This window comes from Arachis ipaensis, chromosome B6 (assembly GCF_059453495.1).
Source record: "Arachis ipaensis isolate K30076 ecotype BB chromosome B6, ASM5945349v1, whole genome shotgun sequence".
In the NCBI taxonomy this organism is placed as follows: Eukaryota; Viridiplantae; Streptophyta; class Magnoliopsida; order Fabales; family Fabaceae; genus Arachis; species Arachis ipaensis.
In genome coordinates this window covers 38458936-38479950 of record NC_142441.1, presented here as the reverse complement: position 1 = coordinate 38479950, position 21015 = coordinate 38458936, and the positions used below count along the sequence as shown (strand labels likewise).

The following is a 21015-nucleotide window of genomic DNA, read 5'->3' as shown; positions in this document are numbered from 1 at the left end:
TATAGAATTCTGATTTCAGTTTTGCGGAATGATGTGAAATACGATTCGTTTGTCATAGGGAGTGACGAAGATTTGAAAGTTCTGTTCCATTGTTGTCGGTAGTTTCCCGAGGTCAGGACCCCTGAGTTGTTGACCAAGCTTGTAGATGTCGTCTCTAGCTCAAGAGGTTCAAACTGGAATCTTTAACCTCCAATAACGGCAGCCTGTTCTATTTCGAGGCCTGTTGGTGCCTCTTTATCCGTGCTTGTAATTGCACCTGAGACAATGTTGGTTGCCTCTCCGTCCTTTACACCTGATCTAAATTACAGTGGTGACGGAGAAGTAGGTATTATTGATATGGTGTCGGTTTCATTACAGGGTGGAACACCGGATAGTATAGACGATGTATTACGGGATGATGATGACGATGATGATATGGAGCCGGACATCATTGCTGATGATAGTGGTGATAACATAGCAGGGAGTAATCCGACTGGGGGTGGTGGAGCATCTAGTTCAGGGACTCAACAGTACCCCCGTATTTTTCAAATTTGGACTTAGATGTCATGAGACAACAGGAGGTTCCTGGCGAACTTGTTGGATTTAGTGCCAGAGGCTCACAGGATACTAGAGCACTAGCAGAGTTTCAGGTTGGTCAGCAGTTTCAGGATAAAGAGGAGATCGTGTTAAGCGTGAAGACCTATAGTATCCGACGCAGGGTTCAGTAAAAAGTGGTGGAGTCCGATTATCGCAGGTACTATGGGAAGTGCAATGAATTTGGCAACGGATGCACATGGTTGATTCGGATCAGTCTCTGCCAGCGTAGTGGTATTTGGAAGGTAAAACGGTACAATGGACCTCATACTTATCTGGCCACGTCAATATTGAGTGATCACAGGAATCTTGATTATCATGTGATATCGGCATTCATACTGCCAGTGGTTAGATTTGATGCTGCCGTGTCCATCAAGGTACTGCTGAATGCGACAGAGGCACATTTTGGTTTTAGACCTACTTACAGGAGGGTTTGGTTGGCTATGCAGAAGGCCATGGCACGGATTTACGGAGATTGGGATGAGTTATACAATGAGTTACCACGATGAGTACTAGGTGTGCAGATGACGATTCCGTGTAGTATTGCAGTGTTGAGGAGGAGTCCTGTGCGAGTGGGTGGGCAAGTGGATCAGTCGCATGCCTATTTCCATCGGCTTTTTTGGACATTCCCACCGTGTATTGAGGCCTTCCGACATTGCAAGTCGTTGGTCAGTATTGTCGGCACCCACCTGTACGGCAAATACGGTGGTACGTTGCTCGTTGCGATTGCTCAGGACGGAAACTCCAACAACCTTTCTGTTGCATTTGCACTTGTGGAGGGTGAGAATGCTAAGTCGTGGTCATTTTTTCTATCCCACCTCTGCCAGCACATCACTCTGCAACCAGGTATTCCTGTGATATCGGATCAACACAACAGCATCAAGGCCGCACTGGAGGCTTCCGACGGAGGTTGGCTACCACCCGCTGCCTACCATACATTCTGTATTCGACATGTGGCCGCAAAATTTGCCCTAACTTTTAAGGGCAAGGATGCACGTAAGCTTCTTGTGAACGCGGCTTATGCCAAGACTAAGGTTGAATTTGACTATTGGTTTGATATTCTCCGATCCGAGGACCCTGCCATGTGTGATTGGGCTAACAGGATTGTGTATGCGATATGGACTCAGCATTGGGATGAGGGGAGGAGATTCGGACATATGACGACAAATATCTCTGAGTGTGTGAATTCGATACTGAAGAGAGTGAGAAACCTTCTAATTTATTCACTGGTGAAGTCCATGTACGGGAGGTTGACCTAGCTATTTGTTCGCAAGGGAAGAGAGGCAAAGGCCCAGTTGGGAACCAGACAGCAGTTTAGTCAGCATCTGGTGAAGGTAATAGAGGGTAATTTGGGAGATCCATGTATCATTTTCAGATTTGGGTGAATTCTATAATATTGAGTTGGGTTTGGTTTAATTATGCATTTTACCCTGGAATAAGTAATTCAAAGATAAAAGACTAACACATAAATTAACAAAAAATTAAACTGGTACTAATCAAAATTTGACAGATAAATCACTAACACCTAAACTATTTATAAATTACATACTTCACAGATAAAAATTTGACACATCAATTAACTAAAAAGCTAATTTGGTACTAATCAATTTTTAATAGATAATCACTAACACCTAAATTATTTATAAAATAAATAATTCAAAGATAAAAGACTAACACATAAATTAATAAAAAAAATTAAACTAGTACTAATAAAATTTTAACAGATAAATCACTAACATCTTCAAATTCATTATAAAAATACCAAAATACCCAACAAAGTGACATAACATATGAACGGAATAGCAAACAACTAACATATAAAGAGAACAACTTATAAACAACTAACCTCTTCATTGATATTTCTAGCCACGTGAGCAACGCCGTTCAATTGGTACAAACAATTTTTTTTCTATGACCTTAACCCGCCAGAGTATCAATGCCAAGTGATTTTCTCCCAAATCCTCTCAACTCCTCTCAAATCCAAAAACTCAAATCTTAGAGAATATGTCAGTCTATCATTACTTACTAGAATAACATTTAATCATCTACATCAATTAATAGTTGTGACAACGGGACTTACCCAAAAAAAACTAACTAAAAGTCAAAATTCTAAAACAAAAAACTTAACTAATCTATTATTTCTATTATATATTACTAATTTTACAACCAAAATGTACTACATGTCACTTTTTCATTGCAATTGAAATCAAATTTTTTCCTCCAAAATTAAAGAGTTTTCATCTTCTCTCTCCCATTTTCTCTATCTCTCTCATTTCTTCACTCACTCTATCTTTCTTATATATCATTATCAATGATTAATTACAAATTTGATCATTAAAATGTGCAACATGACATTCTCTAATTATAACTAAAATTGAAATTAAAATATAACTATATTATTATATTACCAATTTAACAATCAAAATGTTCCACATGATACTCATTAAAATTGAAATAAAATATTTTCCTTCAAAATTAATAAACTCCCTTCTTCTATTTTTTAACTATATCTCCCTCCTTCTCTATTTTTCTCTATCCTTTCCACTTTATATGTAACTTATATTTTATATTATTAATTTAACAAACTAAAATGTGTCATGAGATATTCTTTCATTACAATTAAAATAAAATTTTTTTCTCCAAAATTAAGAATCTCTCTCCCTTCCTTTTTTTTATCTTTTTTTTATTCTTTATTTTTTCTACCTTTCTGTGCTACAGAAAAATAAAATTAATAAAATAATATAATTTACATAAATTTATAAAATTATAAGGAATACATTAAATTTATAAATAGATATAATTGAAAAAAATAATCACACAATATTATTCACATAAAAATATATATTATTATATGCATACTTTATTAGTTCAATTTTTTAATTTTAAATTCTTAACCTTTATCTTTCTAAACGATATTTTTATTTCTCTTCTTTCAAATATTTATTACATATCATTTATAAAGAATAATAATATTGTGATTAATAATTAGAATCAAGATTTAATTGTTTCAAAAAAGAATTAATTTTGAGTTAATTTTATAACTATCAATATAAAATTTTTTATACTAATATCTAATTATATATATATATATATATATATATATATATATAAAGAAAAAATTTATTTTTAAATAACAAATATAAAAATTAATTATTTTTATTATGCAATAAACTTAACAACTAATCAAATGTAAAAGTATATACATTGAGTTCTTTCATAATGAATGTTAAAATTAATTATTAGAAAAAGATTAAACTCTTTCACATAAAAATAATAACTAAAAAATTTATTATTTAATTTTTTTATTTATGGAGATCATGTTCTTCTTAGTCGACGGAGACTTTTGTCCGTTACGATCTTTATGTAAAAGTAGTTTAATTTTATAAATCTTTTGTGCTATAATATATAATGTCATAACAAAGACGACGTAATTTTAAAAGATTCATATTCCTATAATGTTGTTACGAATAAAAAAATTAAAAACACTAGTTATTTTAAAAAATTAAAAACCAAATTAACTTAGTCATTCAATTTTAGGAATTTTTTCTACTATAAAATAAAAAAAATATTATTTTTCCAAAAAAATTATCTGAACTTTAAATACCGTAATACGTTTTTTTGTGGGGGCAAGTTTGTCGTACCCAGTTAACTTTATAAAATTCATAAAGTTCGATGCACTCCGACTAACTTCAAATTTCTACGTTTTTTTTCTCGAGTTGGGAACGACGTTTTTTTTTTCTCGAGTTGGGAACGACTTATTTGTGTACTTGTGTACTCCTTGAGACGATGATAATAGTTGTCATTGCCGTTGACAATGTTGAAGAAGCTATGCTTGTTGTCTGTCCAGTATTCAACTCCCCAACTTTTCTTGTCACCCAAATTACACTAAACTAGGTTTCTATTCTTGTATATTCCTAGAGACGATAATAATAGTTGCTATTGTTGCTGGCGATATTAAAGAAGCCATACTTATTGAATTCTCTATTTATGTTATCTTCTTCACTCTTTAATGTCTCTCTGTATATTCTCTATTTATTCTCTTTCTTTTTCTTGTTGGTGGTTATGGAGCATTTGACTCAAAGTTCGCCTGGAGATAAGGCGAACTTCATATAAAACTAGAAGTTTGCGAGGGTGCAGTGAACTTTACAAAAAATAATAGAGTTTGCTGAGGGTGCAGCGAACTCATCCAAAATACAAAAAAAAAAAAATATTTTGGGATTTAAAATGCGGATAATATTTTTTGGAAAATAATATTTTTTTTATTTTATAGTAGGAAAAAATCCTTCAATTTTAAAAGAAAAAAAAATAATAATATACGGATGGAGTGAATCATGAGTTAAATTTAATTTGTTAGTTGAAGGAGTGGCCAGCCTTTTCTTATAGATAAGAGAAAAAATTGGAAAAGCTGATGAATGATTTTGTTGTGACACTTTTGGGGAAGGGCCACTAGAAAAGAGAACAGGTGTTAAGGACATAGGGAAAATGGGGGTGTGTGTGTGTTGTGGGCATAATTGGCACTAGTATGAGTGATCACTGGCCATCACTACTTGACTAGGTATTCTACTGCTGCTACATAGCTTAGCTTCTCAAGATACTGATCATCACACCACACCAATTATCATATTTTGGGTGGTGGAATTCGTTGAATCATCAAAACACAAATAAATAAATTTCTATATACTTTACTAGCTGCTATTACTTCTTCCCATATACCTTATTTTAAAATTAATTGCATATAATTTATATTAGACGGATTGATGGAAATAAGTACTTGGCACAAACATCACATACATAAATAACAAATATTTAGTTAAATAAATTTTACAAAAACGAACATTATAATCAGCTAGCTACCAAATAAAACATTATATGTTTATTTATATTTATATATGTTGTTTTATATATTTTTAATTAAATAATCCATTACAAAAATAATCAAAGTATTTATAATATGATAATAAACTATATCACAAAATAATTACATATTTTTTTACAGTAATACACTCAAATTTCTTCATGAATATGAAACATGATGAGTAATCTTTCAAATTGGAGTATGTCATAAATATCCCTACAGGACACTTAGTAGTTTCTTTTCAATAGCCATTTTTGTTTAGACAAAATACGCTAAAACGAAAGAAATTAAGATATTTCTACTTATTTTAATGTAAATTTAACTACATAATTTAAAGCGGAGAACTTTAAACTTTTTTATCTGTATCTATTCCTACAAACTTACAAAGGAGTACAACAATTTTACTCAAAATAAATAAGTCATCAACTAGTGTTGATTAAGAGGTACATAAGTTTGGTTTATCTTTTTGAAGTTGTTTATTTGAGTAAGAAATAAGAATAGTAGCCCGCTCGTGCTAAGGATTGGGAGTCACGTGCGAGGAGCAATGCGGTTTCTATAAAGCAACGAAACTCGGAGGCCTTATTGCCCAACCAACATCCATAGCCTTAGCCATACCATAACACTACTACTCTTGACTCTCTCTTGAGTGAGGGAGAGTGTTGCCTTGTTGAATTCGATTTTGAGGGAGATTAAGATTCAGATTCGGATTTGGATTCTTGTTGTGCTCCCTTACACACTAACTAACTAACTAACTAAGTTATAGTTAGAAAAGAAGAAATAATGGAGAGGAATGAGATAAGGCATTCAAAGTTCAAAAGGATTTGTGTGTTCTGCGGAAGTAGCCCCGGCAAGAAAACTACCTACCAAGATGCTGCTATTCAGCTTGCCAACGAATTGGTATAGCTAATTAACTATAACTACCTTATTAGTTATTAATTTCATTCCGAAAATACCCTTTTGTTACTTATTTCACTTTTCACTTATCACATGTCTCTTGCTTGCTCTAAATACTTCATCATCATAAACAACAACGTCAAAGCACATTTCTGTTGAGTGAGTATGTGCTTTGATATTAGTTGCAATTCTGTATCTTATTTCTCTGGGTTTCAACTTGGTATTTTAATTATTAAAAAAATAAAAATATTTTCTGCTTTTCGTACAAGAATATCTGTTGGTTGCTACGTTTCGGTTTCTGAGAGCTTTTGATTTATTTGTCAACTCTCTCCGAAACTTTACAAGTCTCCATCTTTGTTTTCTTTTTCTGTTGAGCCTCTCTCTTGTACGGAGGCACAAGTGCCATTTGCTGAGTGACCATTGAAGAATCATTACCATTCCCCCCTTTTCTTTTTTCTTTCTGGCCTTTTGTTTCTACTCCTTCAAAGTTCAAACAATAATAATTGAAGGGACATATGCACTATATATATATATATATTTTTTTTTTCATTGTTAAAGTGATTGATAAAAAAGTAAAAAAAAAATTAAATTTTATATCATAGTAAAAGAATGTAAAGAAAATTATTCAAAGTACTTTACTAACATATATTCATTTATTATATATTTCCTTTTTATATTTTATAACATCATCATTAATTGACTATGATAGTAGTCACCATCTTTGTACTCTTTCCATGGTGAAATTAAGTTAATTGCTCTTATTAATGTAATGATAATATTAATATTAAATAGTTGTTAATAATGATGGTGTGTGAAGGTGTCAAGGAACATTGATCTGGTGTATGGAGGTGGAAGCATTGGGCTAATGGGTTTGGTTTCACAAGCTGTTCATCATGGTGGTAGGCATGTCATTGGGTAAGTAACTAACTCAAACTCTCTTTTTTCTTTTTCTCTTTTCCCACACAACAATGTTGGGTAAAAGGAAAGAACAAGAAAGGAGAGGCAATGAGTGAAACCACCTTCTTTTTTCTTTGTGTTGGTCACTTTCTCCGTTAACACTAATAATAATAATTATTATTTTGTCATCTTATTGTCTCCTATGCAGAGTTATTCCCAAGACTCTAATGCCTCGAGAGGTATGACACTAAGAATACCTCTCTTTTTTATTTTCCTTTTCCTAAGTAATAAATAAATTAGTATTAACTCTGTACAATAAATATAGAATATTAGTGTTCCATTAGTTTTAGTCATTGATCTTTATTATAAAATATATATAACTAAAATCAACAATTAAAATAATTAGAACACCATTATTATTAGAACGCTTAAAAATTTTTCTATGCAATAATCAATTCCAAAACTTGGTAATATTACCATTAGAGTATGATGATGTTAGAAAAGTTTTCTTTCTTTTTAGACAAATGCTTCTGTAGTTTTGTCGAGGAATATACAATGAAATATTTCCATAAACACTGTAAATATATAGAGTAGTGGGGCTAGAGTTTTTTTTTGTATGGCCCTTTTTTTTCCTTTATTATTGTAACGGAGGTAGTTTATTTAAATTGATCAATGTGTTGATACCCTTACAAATGCAGTTAACTGGAGAAACAGTGGGAGAAGTAAAAGCTGTTGCAGATATGCACCAAAGGAAAGCAGAGATGGCAAAGCATTCAGATGCCTTTATTGCCTTACCAGGTTACAATCCAAATATTTTTGTTGTATTAGAATAAAACAGAATTAGAATTGCTTTAAGCTTTTTCTAATTATTATTATTATTATTATTATATATTAAGTGTTTGACGAGAAAAATAATATCCTAAACTTTTTAGCATCCCTTATACTGACAGAAGCTTTTTGTTACATTTTAATTAAAAATGTTTAACATGCCTAATCATGGACAAAGCATTAAATTGAACAAAGTATTAGTATATTGGATAATGTTGACTAGTCCTTTCACTTTATATCAAACAATGTCAAGCTGTTAGGATACATAATCAAGTGGGGTAGGAATGAATTTAATTAATCTCAAGTTAAGGGAACCCCTAAAAGAACTTTCCCTTCACACACATACCAATACCACTATAGAACTTGATTCTGCGGCTCTGAGCAACTGTGCTTATTGTTATTACGGTTCAAGGTTGAATAAGCATTTAATTTGGCTTGAAATTGAAAGCATGACGTGATTGTACCAAAGTTGCCTCATTTCATGGGAAATGAAAGCAGAAGAACTTTCACGAGATAACGATTCTAACTAGCACCTGCACCTGACATTCAATGATGCTTTTAACCCTTTTTTAATTTCTTACACACAACTGAAAAAGATAATAACCTAGTTAATAGTAATTACTTATATATGTTAAATATAAATATTGTGTTAAACATATTAAGAGTAACAATTGAATTGATGGAGTTTTACATGGCATGCAGGGGGTTATGGAACACTAGAGGAGCTTCTTGAAGTCATAACCTGGGCACAACTTGGGATTCATGACAAACCGGTAATTAATTAATTACTCGATCTATCAATATTAATTAATGGATAACTAAAATTAACAAATAATTGAAAATGGATGTAGGTGGGGTTAGTGAATGTTGATGGATACTTCAATTCCCTGCTTTCATTCATTGACAAAGCAGTGGAAGAAGGGTTCATTAGCCCAAATGCCCGTCACATAATTGTGTCAGCACCAACAGCAAAAGAGTTGGTCAAGAAATTGGAGGTATGACTTATAATAACTATTTACATGTTCATTTATTTGTGTAATGTTAATTAATGAAGTTGAGTTTGATAACAGGAATACGTTCCATGTCATGAAGGTGTTGCTTCTAAGTTGAGCTGGCAGATGGAACAGCAACTTGCTTACCCTCATCATCAAGATTATGACATCTCAAGGTAGCTCATGACTTTGCTTCACTTGCACGTAACATCAAGAATTTCGGAGCTGCAACAAGAACAATCTGCTTTCAACTATCACCCTTTTTCTTTTCTTTTATGTAAATTATTCCGATTCACCTCAAATATGTCAAACTACTACTACTTTTTATTACCACCATTTGGAGTTGTAAGTAACCATTTCCATCTCAACTTATTATTATTATTTTTATTATTATCTAATGCCAACTAATTAATGTTATTCTCATTTTCCATGCCTCTTGGCTCCTTTTGATGCCTACGAAAAAGTACTAATCATGCACAAATCACTTAGAAAACTATATAGTTATGAAGAAATATTATTTACATACTAAAAATTAATAATTATATATATATATTTTTTAATTTATTCTTAATGTGTATTTATTTATATTTTATTAGGCCACTGTGGAAAGCTTTTAATTACTGGGGTGATTTCAGAGAGAAATTAAATGAAAAAATATAACACTATATCTAATTCAAAATTTTAAAGTGTTAAATTAATGGATTTCTCATCTTATAAATTTTTCACAATTACAATATTATTGTATTTTACATATATTATTGATTAATTTTAGTCGCTGATTTTAATATACACTTATCATGATTGATAATGGTGTGATTCAAGTTAGGAATCGCTAAAAGTTTTTTAGAATGTTTGTATAGATTTATACATGCAATCTTACTATGTAGAATAATGCATGAGACGTATGTAGTGACTAAAACTAAAGCCTAAATGATGAAGTAGTTATCAGCACTTGTGAGAGTCAAAACGACCAAACTAATTAGATAATTGTAGAACAAGAAAATGTGACAAGGTGGAGGGCCTTGCACAGTATACAGAGGACTACATGGTCCCAAAATTAAATAAAATGTTGCTAAGTGATAACAACAATAATTAAGAATGGGACCAATTATGTTCATGGCGTGTCTCGAAGTATCTAGCTAGTGCAAGTTTTTGGGTATCAAAAGAGTCTCGGAGAGGAAGAGAGAGAAAATAAAGACAAGAAATAAGACACTGACTGAAGCAGCAAGCAATAAGTAGTGGTAATAGACTAATAGTAGTAGCAAGTAGTAACCGCCTAACTGGGTCCAATTCTATTTTGTAGGGGCTTTACATGGCCTGGTTCAGTCCGAAGACTAAGCCCGAACCCGAATAATTTAGAAGTTAATTTGGTGTGATTTTATCAGGTCTAGGATCGGATTTAGGTCTCAAAAATAGACCCGGTCATTATTTAGGGTCGAGTCCAAGTCAAAACGAATTCGTCTTTACCTGACCTATGTGTATCCTAAAAGGACTAAAAAAAGTATATACATTAAATTAATTCTAATATTATGTGATATTAATTATAAATTTATTGTTTATTTTTAATTACAGTTCTTAAATTAGAAATAGATCAAAAAAACATAAAATTAAAATTTATGGACAAATTCAAGTTTAAGTATATAAATATTAACTTCTCGTAAAAAGTATGTTTTTTTCTTTTATTTTTTTAAATAAATGTATCATAATCTTTTGATATAAAGTTTATCAAAGTCTAAATTTTATCGATTTAAATTCAATTTTAGTGTGACTTGAAAGTTGTAAGATTTCACCATATCTAAGATCGGATAAAGATCTCAAAAATAGATCCAATTAAGACAAATCCGACTTCACCCGATCCATGTACACTCCTACTATTTTGTGTGTTGATACAATGCAAAAATGTGGGGATTGCACTCTTGAGCCACATTTTGGACACGGACAATTGCAAGTGAAGTTCTTCTTTTGTAGGGACAATTTGACATTGCCATGTGTTGATCATGTGCCACATGCATTCAAGAAACAAAACAGTATGATGATAATAACTAATAATAATCTTTGGTCCCTGTTCTGTGTTACAATTACTATTGGATTTGTACAATTGGGACTTGGAGATGACTCCGGAACTTTTAATTTTGTGACTGGCCTTGTTCTGTTGTGTCATGAATTATCCTAATGCTACGTATTTATTACTTTTAATTGATGTTGAAAGATGAAACATATATGTATGACATTGCAAATTAAATAGGAAGGTATTAAAGGAAAGAGCTCCTATATATCAAGGTTGCATGTATGATATGACACTTAACATGACTACTTATGAGATCATCAGTCCTTCGTAATTTCCCATTATTGAATTAGCTCTAGAATAGGAAGGAAGAAAAATTAAATTGCATTGCTTTTTCTTCAAATTTTGTGTAATTCAACTATTTTCTTCTTTTTATTTATACCCTTATAGTTTGTAAAGAGAAGTTTATATTATATCAAGTTAATGTGATATAAACAAATATAGAAAAAGTTAAAGTTAGCTTTTTTGTCCCTCTTTGGAACATTCAATATTATTAAAATGTTTGGATTGTTTAAAGGAAGGAATTAAAGAAACCATGTAATGATAGAAGAGCATAAAAAGGTAAAAACCATGCCGCACTACTTACATATAACAAAAGAAAATTAATTAGATCTCAGTATAAAAACAATAAATCAATATTTTTTTTATGTTGAATTAAAATATGAGAGTAAACTCACTTCGATTGCAACGAATATTAGAAAATAAAAATAGATATAATCTAAGTCTTTAGTTTTTAATTCTACAAACAAAAATTATATATAATATTGTGAGATATTTTTTACAAAAAAAAAAAAAAACATAAAAAAGGATAGTCTTATTAGTACTTAATGACCTATAAATTAAGACTAACCTCTCTTCATCTTTAACTTAAAGTTAAAGAAAAGAGGGAATAACTGAGTGAAGAATGAAAAAAAATTATTTATCATTTTAATTCAGTCAGATTATTGTCCAAAAAATAAAGATTTATCAATATTAGCCTAAAACTACAGAATATAGTGTTGACTGTGAATTACGCATTGCTAATTTTGAAAAATATGTACGTCTAAGACTATAACCTCATGAGAATGCAACTTTCGATGATATTTTAGGTAACATGGCTCCTAAATTCCCTCTCCATTATTTACTTTTCGAGTAAAGTACTAAAAATAACCATACAATATTATAACGCTGACAAATTTAACCATCGTTAATGAACTTCTCCAAGTGCCGTCCAATTTCTGTCAATAACAATGTTGTTAGCGCACTCGTTAGCAGTAATGTCAGAGCGAGCCTCCAGTTCTCCAATGTCAACAATGATCTCCAAGGTGAAGAAGATTTTTTCCTAGGATTTTCTAGTAATTCTTAAGAGTGAATGAAGGAATTTTATGAAAACCCCAAGTGTGAACATAAAGATGAAAAGTCGCGTCGCATGGAAACGAGGATGGGTTTTTGAGGTCATGGATCAGGATAACCAAGCTTCTGACTATTTTACATTGGTTACGTATGCAACAAACATCTATATCAACAGTGAACTGTGTCAACACCTAAAGTTACTATGACATGTCAGCATTTTTTATTCGGAGTTGATGGAAAATTTTTTTATAAAATCCGCGTTGTATCATTGAGATAAAGAATAAGAATCGAAGTGAATCGTTTTATTTTGAGTGGTTGCATTATCATTCAAAAAAATAGACAAAAATTAGATTGGTAGTTCACTCTTCAGCTCACGATCGACAATAATGATCCTTAGTATCACTATCAAACTAATGGTATTTGCATGTTTCAGCATGTGAAAAAAAGGGATGAACCTTTGATGAGCGGATAATTTATACGCTTTTTGGCATTATTTTTAGTATGTTTTTAGTAGGATCTAGTTACTTTTAGGGATGTTTTCATTAGTTTTTATGTTAAATTCACATTTCTGGACTTTAATTTACTATGAGTTTGTGTGTTTTTCTGTGATTTCAGGTATTTTCTGGCTGAAATTGAGGGACTTGAGCAGAAATCAGATTCAGAGGTTGAAGAAGGACTGTTGATGCTGTTGGATTCTGACCTCCCTGCACTCAAAGTGGATTTTCTGGAGCTACAGAACTCGAAATGGCGCGCTTCTAATTGAGTTGGAAAGTAGACATCCAGGGCTTTCCAGCAATGTATAATAGTCCATACTTTGGCCAAGAATAGATGACGTAAACTGGCGTTCAACGCCAGCTTTTTACCCAAATCTGGCGTCCAGCGCCAGAAAAAGAGCCAAAACCAGAGTTGAACGCCCAAATTGGCACAAAAGCTGGCGTTCAAACTCCAAGAAAGATCTCTACACGTGCAACACTCAAGCTCAGCCCAAACACACACCAAGTGGGCCCCGGAAGTGGATTTATGCATCAATTACTTACTCATGTAAACCCTAGTAGCTAGTTTATTATAAATAGGACATTTTACTATTGTATTAGACGTCTTTTTGACCATCCTGGATTGTATTCTGATCCTGTGATCACGTTTTAGGGGCTGGTCATCTCGGCCATGCCTGGACCTTTCACTTATGTATTTTCACGGTAGAGTTTCTACACTCCATAGATTAAGGTGTGTAGCTCTGCTGTTCCTCAAAGATTAATGCAAAGTACTTCTGTTTTCTATTCAATTCATCTTATTTCGCTTCTAAGATATCCATTCGCACCCAAGAACGTGATGAAGGTGATGATTATGTGTGACGCTCATCACCATTCTCCCCTATGAACACGTGCCTGACAAACACTTCCGTTCTACATGAAATAAGCTAGAATGAATATCTCTTAGATCTCTTAATCGGAATCTTCGTGGCGTAAGCTAGAATGATGGCGGCATTCAAGAGAATCCGAAAAGTCTAAACCTTGTCTGTGGTATTCCGAGTAGGATTCAATGATTGAATGACTGTGACGAGCTTCAAACTCGCGATTGTTGGGCGTTAGTGACAGACGCAAAAGGAGGGTGAATCCTATTCCAGCATGATCGAGAACCGATAGATGATTAGCCGTGCTGTGACAGAGCATGTGAGCATATTTTTCACTGAGAGGAGGGGATGTAGCCACTGACAACGGTGATGCCCTAGCATAAAGCCAGCCATGGAAAGGAGTAAGACTGATTGGATGAAGATAGCAGGAAAGCAGAGGTTCAGAGGGACGAAAGCATCTCCATTCACTTATCTGAAATTCTCGCCAATGAATTACATAAGTATTTCTATCCCTATTTTATTAATTAATATTCCAAAACACTATTATCAATTTATATCTGCCTAACTGAGATTTGCAAGGTGATCATAGCTTCCTTCATACCGATAATCTCCGTAGGATTCGACCCTTACTCACGTAAGGTATTACTTGGACGACCCAGTGCACTTGCTGGTTAGTTGTATCGAAGTTGTGAACCATGGTATTGGCACCATGTTCTTAGCGCCATTGCCAGGGAAAGAAAGAGCCATGAATTTTACATAATCAAAGTGTAATCACGATTGCGCGTACCAAGTTGCTCACGTTGCCAGGGATTGTTTGAGCCTGGACATCACAATTTCGTGCACCAAGTTTTTGGCGCCGTTGCCGGGGATTGTTCGAGTTTGGACAACTGACGGTTCATCTTGTTGCTTAGATTAGGTAATTTTCTTTTTGTTTTCTTTTAAAAAAAATTTTCAAAAAAATCTTTCAAAAATTTTCCCTTTGTTTTCGAAAAAAAAAATTGTGTTTTCAAAAAATATATTTTTCTTCAAAATTTTTAAGAATGAATTCTAGTGTTTCATGATGATTTGTTGAATCCTGGTTGGCTGTAAGCCATGTCCAATCTTTTGGACTAGGATTTCAACTTATCATCACAAGAAATTCTCACACACTTAGTTGTTCTATACATGAAAAAACTTACATGCTAAAGCTTGACTGGCTGTTAAGCCATGTCTAACCCTCAGATTGGAGCTTTAGACTAACATGGCAAGATTCCTGGAATTCATATTAAAAATTTTGGAATCCTTATTTTTCTTTTTCATATAATTTTCGAAAAAATCCAAAAAAATTAGAAAATCATAAAAATCAAAAACATTTTTTTGTGTTTCTTGTTTGAGTCTTGAGTCATGTTATAAGTTTGGTGTCAATTGCATGTGCATCCTGCATTTTTCGAAAATTCTCATGCATTCATAGTGTTCTTCATGATCTTCAAGTTGTTCTTGGTAAGTCTTCTTGTTTGATCTTGATGATTTTTTGTTTTGTGTCTTTTATTGTTTTTCATATGCATTATTGAATTCTTAGTGTCTAAGCATTAAAGAATTCTAAGTTTGGTGTCTTGCATGTTTTTCTTGCATTAAAAATTTTTCAAAAATATGTTCTTGGTGTTCATCTTGACATTCACGGTGTTCTTGGTGTTCATCTTGACATTCATAGCATTCTTGCATACATTCATTGTTTTGATCTAAAAATTTCATGCATTGCATTATTTTACTTGTTTTTCTCTCTCATCATAAAAATTCAAAAAAATCAAAAAAATATCTTTCCCTTTTTCTCTCATCAAATTCGAAAATTTGGATTGACTTTTTCAAAAAATTTTTAAAATCTAATTGTTTCTCATGAGTCAAATCAAATTTTCAATTTGAAAACCTTATCTTTTTCAAAAATCAAATCTTTTTCAAAATTCTTAGTTATTTTCGAAAATTCCAAAAATATTTTTCAAAAATCTTTTTCTTATTTTTATACCAAATTTTCGAAAATAACAATAACAATTAATGTTTTGATTCAAAAATTTCAAGTTTGTTACTTGCTTGTTAAGAAAGATTCAAACTTTAAGTTCTAGAATCATATCTTGTGATTTCTTGTGAATCAAGTCATTAATTGTGAATTTAAAAATCAAATCTTTTTCAAAAACTAATTTCTATCATATCTTTTCAAAATATCTTCTTATCTTATCTTTTTCAAAAATTTGATTTCAAAATATCTTTTCTAACTTTCTAACTTCTTATCTTTTCAAAATTTGTTTCAACTAACTAACTAACTTTTTGTTTGTTTCTTAACTTTTTCAAAACTACCTAACTAACTCTCTCTCTAATTTTCGAAAATATCTTCCCTCTTTTTCAAAAATTTCTTTTTAATTAACTAATTGTTCTTATCTTTATTTTTTTGATTTTAAAAATTTTCGAAAAATACTAACATTTTTCAAAAAAAAAAAAAAAAACCATTTTCGAAAATCACTAACTCTTTTTCAAAAATATTTTTCGAAAATTCTCCCTCTCCCATCTTATTCTATTTATTTATTCATCTACTAACATCTCATCTCACATCTCTGCCATCCTCACAGTTGTGTTTCTTTCTTTACATCACACTCTTTGTCTCCCTCTTTTCTTCCACTCACAAAGAGATCCCTATACTGTGGTATAAAGGATCCATATTATTATTATTATTTTTTCTGTGCCCTCTTCTTTGTCATATGAGCAGGAGCAAGGATAAGAACATTCTTGTGGAAGCAGATCCAGAACCTGAAAGGACTCTGAAAAGAAAACTAAGAGAAGCTAAAATACAACAATCCAGAGATAACCTTTCAGAAATTTTCGAACAGGAAGAGGAGATGGCAGCCGAAAATAATAATAATGTAAGGAAGATGCTTGGTGACTTTACTGCACCAAATTTCAATTTACATGGAAGAAGCATCTCCATTCCTGCCATTGGAGCAAACAACTTTGAGCTGAAACCTCAATTAGTTTCTCTGATGCAGCAGAACTGCAAGTTTCATGGACTTCCATCTGAAGATCCTTTTCAGTTCTTAACTGACTTCTTGCAGATATGTGATACTATTAAGACTAATGAAGTAGATCCTGAAGTCTACAGGGTCATGCTTTTCCCTTTTGCTGTAAGAGACAGAGCTAGATTATGGTTGGATTCTCAACCCAAAGACAGCCTGAACTCTTGGGATAAGCTGGTCACGGCTTTCTTAGCCAAGTACTTTCCTCCTCAAAAGCTGAGCAAGCTTAGAGCTGATGTTCAAACCTTCAGACAGAAAGAAGGTGAATCCCTCTATGAAGCTTGGGAAAGATACAAACAGTTGACCAAAAAGTGTCCTTCTGACATGCTTTCAGAATGGACCATCCTGGATATATTCTATGATGGTTTATCTGAGCTATCAAAGATGTCACTGGACACTTCTGCAGGTGGATCCATTCACCTAAAGAAAACGCCTGCAGAAGCTCAAGAACTCATTGACATGGTTGCTAATAACCAGTTCATGTACACTTCTGAAAGGAATCCTGTGAGTAATGGGACGCCTATGAAGAAGGGAGTTCTTGAAGTTGATACTCTGAATGCCATATTGGCTCAGAATAAAATATTGACTCAGCAAGTCAATATGATCTCTCAGAGTCTGCATGGAATGCAAGCTGCATCCAACAGTACTCAAGAGGCTTCTTATGAAGAAGAAGCTTATGATCCTGAGAACCCTGCAATAGCAGAGGTGAATTACTTAGGTGAACCTTATGGAAACACCTATAACTCATCATGGAGAAATCATCCAAATTTCTCATGGAAGGATCAAAAGCCTCAACAAGGCTTTAATAATGGTGGAAGAAACAGGTTTAATAATAATAAACCTTTTCCATCATCCACTCAGCAACAGACAGAGAACTCTGAACAAAATGCTTCTAATATAGCAAATCTAGTCTCTGATCTATCCAAGGCCACTGTGAGCTTCATGAATGAAACAAGGTCTTCCATTAGAAATTTGGAAGCACAAGTGGGCCAGCTGAGTAAAAGGATCACTGAAATCCCTCCCAGTACTCTCCCAAGCAATACAGAAGAGAACCCAAAAGGAGAGTGCAAGGCCATTGACATAAGCACCATGGCCGAACCTACAAGGGGAGTGGAGAACGCAAATCCCAAGGAGGAAGACCTCCTGGGACGTCCAGTGGTCAATAAGGAGCTTCCCTCTGAGGAACCAAAGGACTCTGAGGCTCATCTAGAGACCATAGAGATTCCATTGAACCTCCTTATGCCCTTCATGAGCTCTGATGAGTACTCCTCTTCTGAAGAGAATGAGGATGTTACTAAAGAGCAAACTGCCAAGTTTCTTGGTGCAATCATGAAGCTAAATGCCAAATTATTTGGCATTGATACTTGGGAAGTTGAACCTCCCTTGTTCATCAATGAACTAAGTGATCTGGATCAACTGACATTGCCTCAGAAGAGACAGGATCTTGGAAAGTTCATAATACCTTGTACCATAGGCACCATGATCTTTAAGGCTCTGTGTGACCTTGGTTCAGGAATAAACCTCATGCCCCTCTCTGTAATAGAGAAACTGGGAATCTATGGGGTGCAAGCTGCTAAAATCTCATTAGAGATGGCAGACAGTTCAAGAAAACAGGCTTATGGACAAGTAGAGGACGCGTTAGTAAAGGTTGAAGGCCTTTACATCCCTGCTGATTTCATAGTCCTGGATACTGGAAAGGAAGAGGATGAATCCATCATCCTAGGAAGACCTTTCCTGGCCACAGCAAGAGCTGTGATTGATGTTGACAGAGGTGAAATAGTCCTTCAATGGAATAAGGACTCCCTTGTGTTTAAAACTCAAGGATCTCCCTCTGCAACCATGGAGAGGAAGCAGAAAAAGCTTCTCTCAAAGCAGAGTCAACCAGAGCCCCCACAGTCAAACTCTAAGTTTGGTGTTGGGAGGTCACAACCAAACTCTAAGTTTGGTGTTGAACTCCCATATCCAAACTCTAAGTTTGGTGTTGGAGAGTCTCAACAAAGCTCTGCACATCTGTGAGGCTCCATGAGAGCCCACTGTCAAGCTATTGACATTAAAGAAGCGCTTGTTGGGAGGCAACCCAATTCTTTATCTAACTATATTTTTCTTAATTATATGTCTTTATAGGTTCATGATCATGTGGAGTCACAAAATAAATATAAAAAAATTAAAAACGGAATAAAAAACAGCAGAAGAAAAATCACACCCTGGAGGAGCATCTGTCTGGCGTTCAGCGCCAGAACAGAGCATGGTTCTGGCGTTGAACGCCCAGAATGGGCAGCATCCTGGCGCTGAACGCCCAGAACAAGCATGGTTCTGGCGTTCAACGCCAGAAATGGCAGCAAATGGGCGTTGAACGCCCAAAATGGGCACCAACCTGGCGCTGAACGCCTAGAGTTGTGTGCAAGGGCATTTTACATGCCTAAATTAGTGCAAGGATGTAAATGCCTTGACACCTCAGGATCTGTGGACCCCACAGGATCATCTTAGGATCCGTGGACCCCACAGGATCCCCACCTACCTCATCATCTCTCTTTCCATTCATGATCATCCCTTCTGTTTTCCATTTACCACTCACATCCATACACCCACCACCTTCAAAATTCAACATCTCTCTCCCACCCAATCCCATCCATATGGCCGAATACACACTCCCATCCATCTCCTCCATATCTTCTTCTTATTCTTCTATTCTTTCTTCTTTTACTCGAGGGCGAGCAACATTCTAAGTTTGGTGTGGTAAAAGCATAGCTTTTTTGTTTTTTCCATAACCATTGATGGCACCTAAGGCCAGAGAAACCTCTAGAAAGAGGAAAGGGAAGAAAAAAGCTTCCATCAAGGGTCTATAGCTCAGTGGTAGAACATTTGACTGCAAATCAAGAGATCCCTGAGATACCTCAGGGGATACATTTTCTTCCACAAAATTATTGGAAGCAACTAAGGGTGGAACATCAAGAGCACTCCATCATCCTTCATGAAATCAGAGAAGATCTAAAAGCAATGAAGGAGGAGCAACAAAGACAAGGAAGAGACATAGAAGAGCTCAAGGACATCATTGGTTCCTCAAGAAGGAAACACCACCATCACTAAGGTGGATTCATTCCTTGTTCTTAATTCTTCTGTTTTTCGTTTTCTATGCTATGTGCTTATCTGTGTTTGTGTCTTCATTACATGATCATTAGTAGTAGTAACTATGTCTTAAAGTTATGAATGTCCTATGAATCCATCACCTCTCTTAAATGAAAAATGTTTTAATTCAAAAGAACAAGAAGTACATGAGTTTCGAATTTATCCTTGAACTTAGCTTAATTATATTGATGTGGTGACAATGCTTCTTGTTTTCTGAATGTATGCTTGAACAGTGCATATGTCTTTTGAAGTTGTTGTTTAAGAATGTTAAATATGTTGGCTCTTGAAAGAATGATGACTAGGAGACATGTTATTTGATAATCTGAAAAATCATAAAAATGATTCTTGAAGCAAGAAAAAGCAGCAAAGAACAAAGCTTGCAGAAAAAAAAAATAGGCAAAAAAAATAGAAAAAAAAGGAGAAAAAGAAAAAGCAAGCAGAAAAAGCCAATAACCCTTAAAACCAAAAGGCAAGGGTAATAAAAAGGATCCCAAGGCTTTGAGCATCAGTGGATAGGAGAGCCTAAAGGAATAAAATCCTGGTCTAAGCGGCTAAACCAAGCTGTCCCTAACCATGTGCTTGTGGCGTGTAGGTGTCAAGTGAAAACTTGAGACTGAGCGGTTAAAGTCAAGGTCCAAAGAAAAAAAAGAGTGTGCTTAAGAACCCTGGACACCTCTAATTGGGGACTTTAGCAAAGCTGAGTCACAATCTGAAAAGGTTCACCCAATTATGTGTCTGTGGCATTTATGTATCCGGTGGTAATACTGGAAAACAAAGTGCTTAGGGCCACGGCCAAGACTCATAAAGAAGCTGTGTTCAAGAATCATCATACTAAACTAGGAGAATCAATAACACTATCTGAACTCTGAGTTCCTATAGATGCCAATCATTCTGAACCTCAATGGATAAAGTGAGATGCCAAAACTATTCAAGAGGCAAAAAGCTATAAGTCCCGCTCATTTGATTGGAGCTATGTTTCATTGATAGTTTGGAATTTATAGTATATTCTCTTCTTTTTATCCTATTTGATTTTCAGTTGCTTGGGGACAAGCAACAATTTAAGT

General features: G+C 33.9%; 2 protein-coding genes and 1 non-coding gene across 3 annotated transcripts; 2 read left to right on the top strand and 1 right to left on the bottom strand.

Annotated features, from left to right (window-relative positions):
* The first annotated feature begins 1097 nt into the window (after positions 1 to 1097).
* Positions 1098 to 1832, top strand: LOC107646797 (uncharacterized). Its single transcript, XM_016350952.1, has one exon. It carries the CDS (start codon positions 1098 to 1100, stop codon positions 1830 to 1832), a length of 735 nt encoding a protein of 244 aa, XP_016206438.1.
* A 4181-nt stretch (positions 1833 to 6013) lies between these two features.
* Positions 6014 to 9462, top strand: LOC107648152 (cytokinin riboside 5'-monophosphate phosphoribohydrolase LOG3). The gene is made up of 7 exons (XM_016352134.3): positions 6014 to 6325; positions 7140 to 7237; positions 7428 to 7458; positions 7918 to 8017; positions 8750 to 8820; positions 8899 to 9042; positions 9118 to 9462. The coding sequence occupies exons 1-7, from the start codon at positions 6209 to 6211 to the stop codon at positions 9217 to 9219; spliced, it is 663 nt and encodes a 220-aa protein (XP_016207620.1). The 5' UTR covers positions 6014 to 6208; the 3' UTR covers positions 9220 to 9462.
* Positions 9463 to 17047: 7585 nt separating this feature from the next.
* LOC148555199 (small nucleolar RNA R71) lies at positions 17048 to 17155 on the bottom strand. Its single transcript, XR_015887282.1, has one exon. It is a non-coding gene; the product is annotated as a small nucleolar RNA R71 (small nucleolar RNA).
* Between the last annotated feature and the right edge of the window lie 3860 nt (positions 17156 to 21015).

Coding starts and splice junctions, on each gene's coding strand:
- LOC107646797 (XM_016350952.1), top strand. CDS start 1,098: ATGACGATTCCGTGTAGTATTGCAGTGTTGAGGAGGAGTCCTGTGCGA.
- LOC107648152 (XM_016352134.3), top strand. CDS start 6,209: ATGGAGAGGAATGAGATAAGGCATTCAAAGTTCAAAAGGATTTGTGTG. Junction 7,238..7,427: donor GGTGGTAGGCATGTCATTGG/GTAAGTAACTAA, acceptor TCTCCTATGCAG/AGTTATTCCCAAGACTCTAA. Junction 8,018..8,749: donor TGCCTTTATTGCCTTACCAG/GTTACAATCCAA, acceptor CATGGCATGCAG/GGGGTTATGGAACACTAGAG.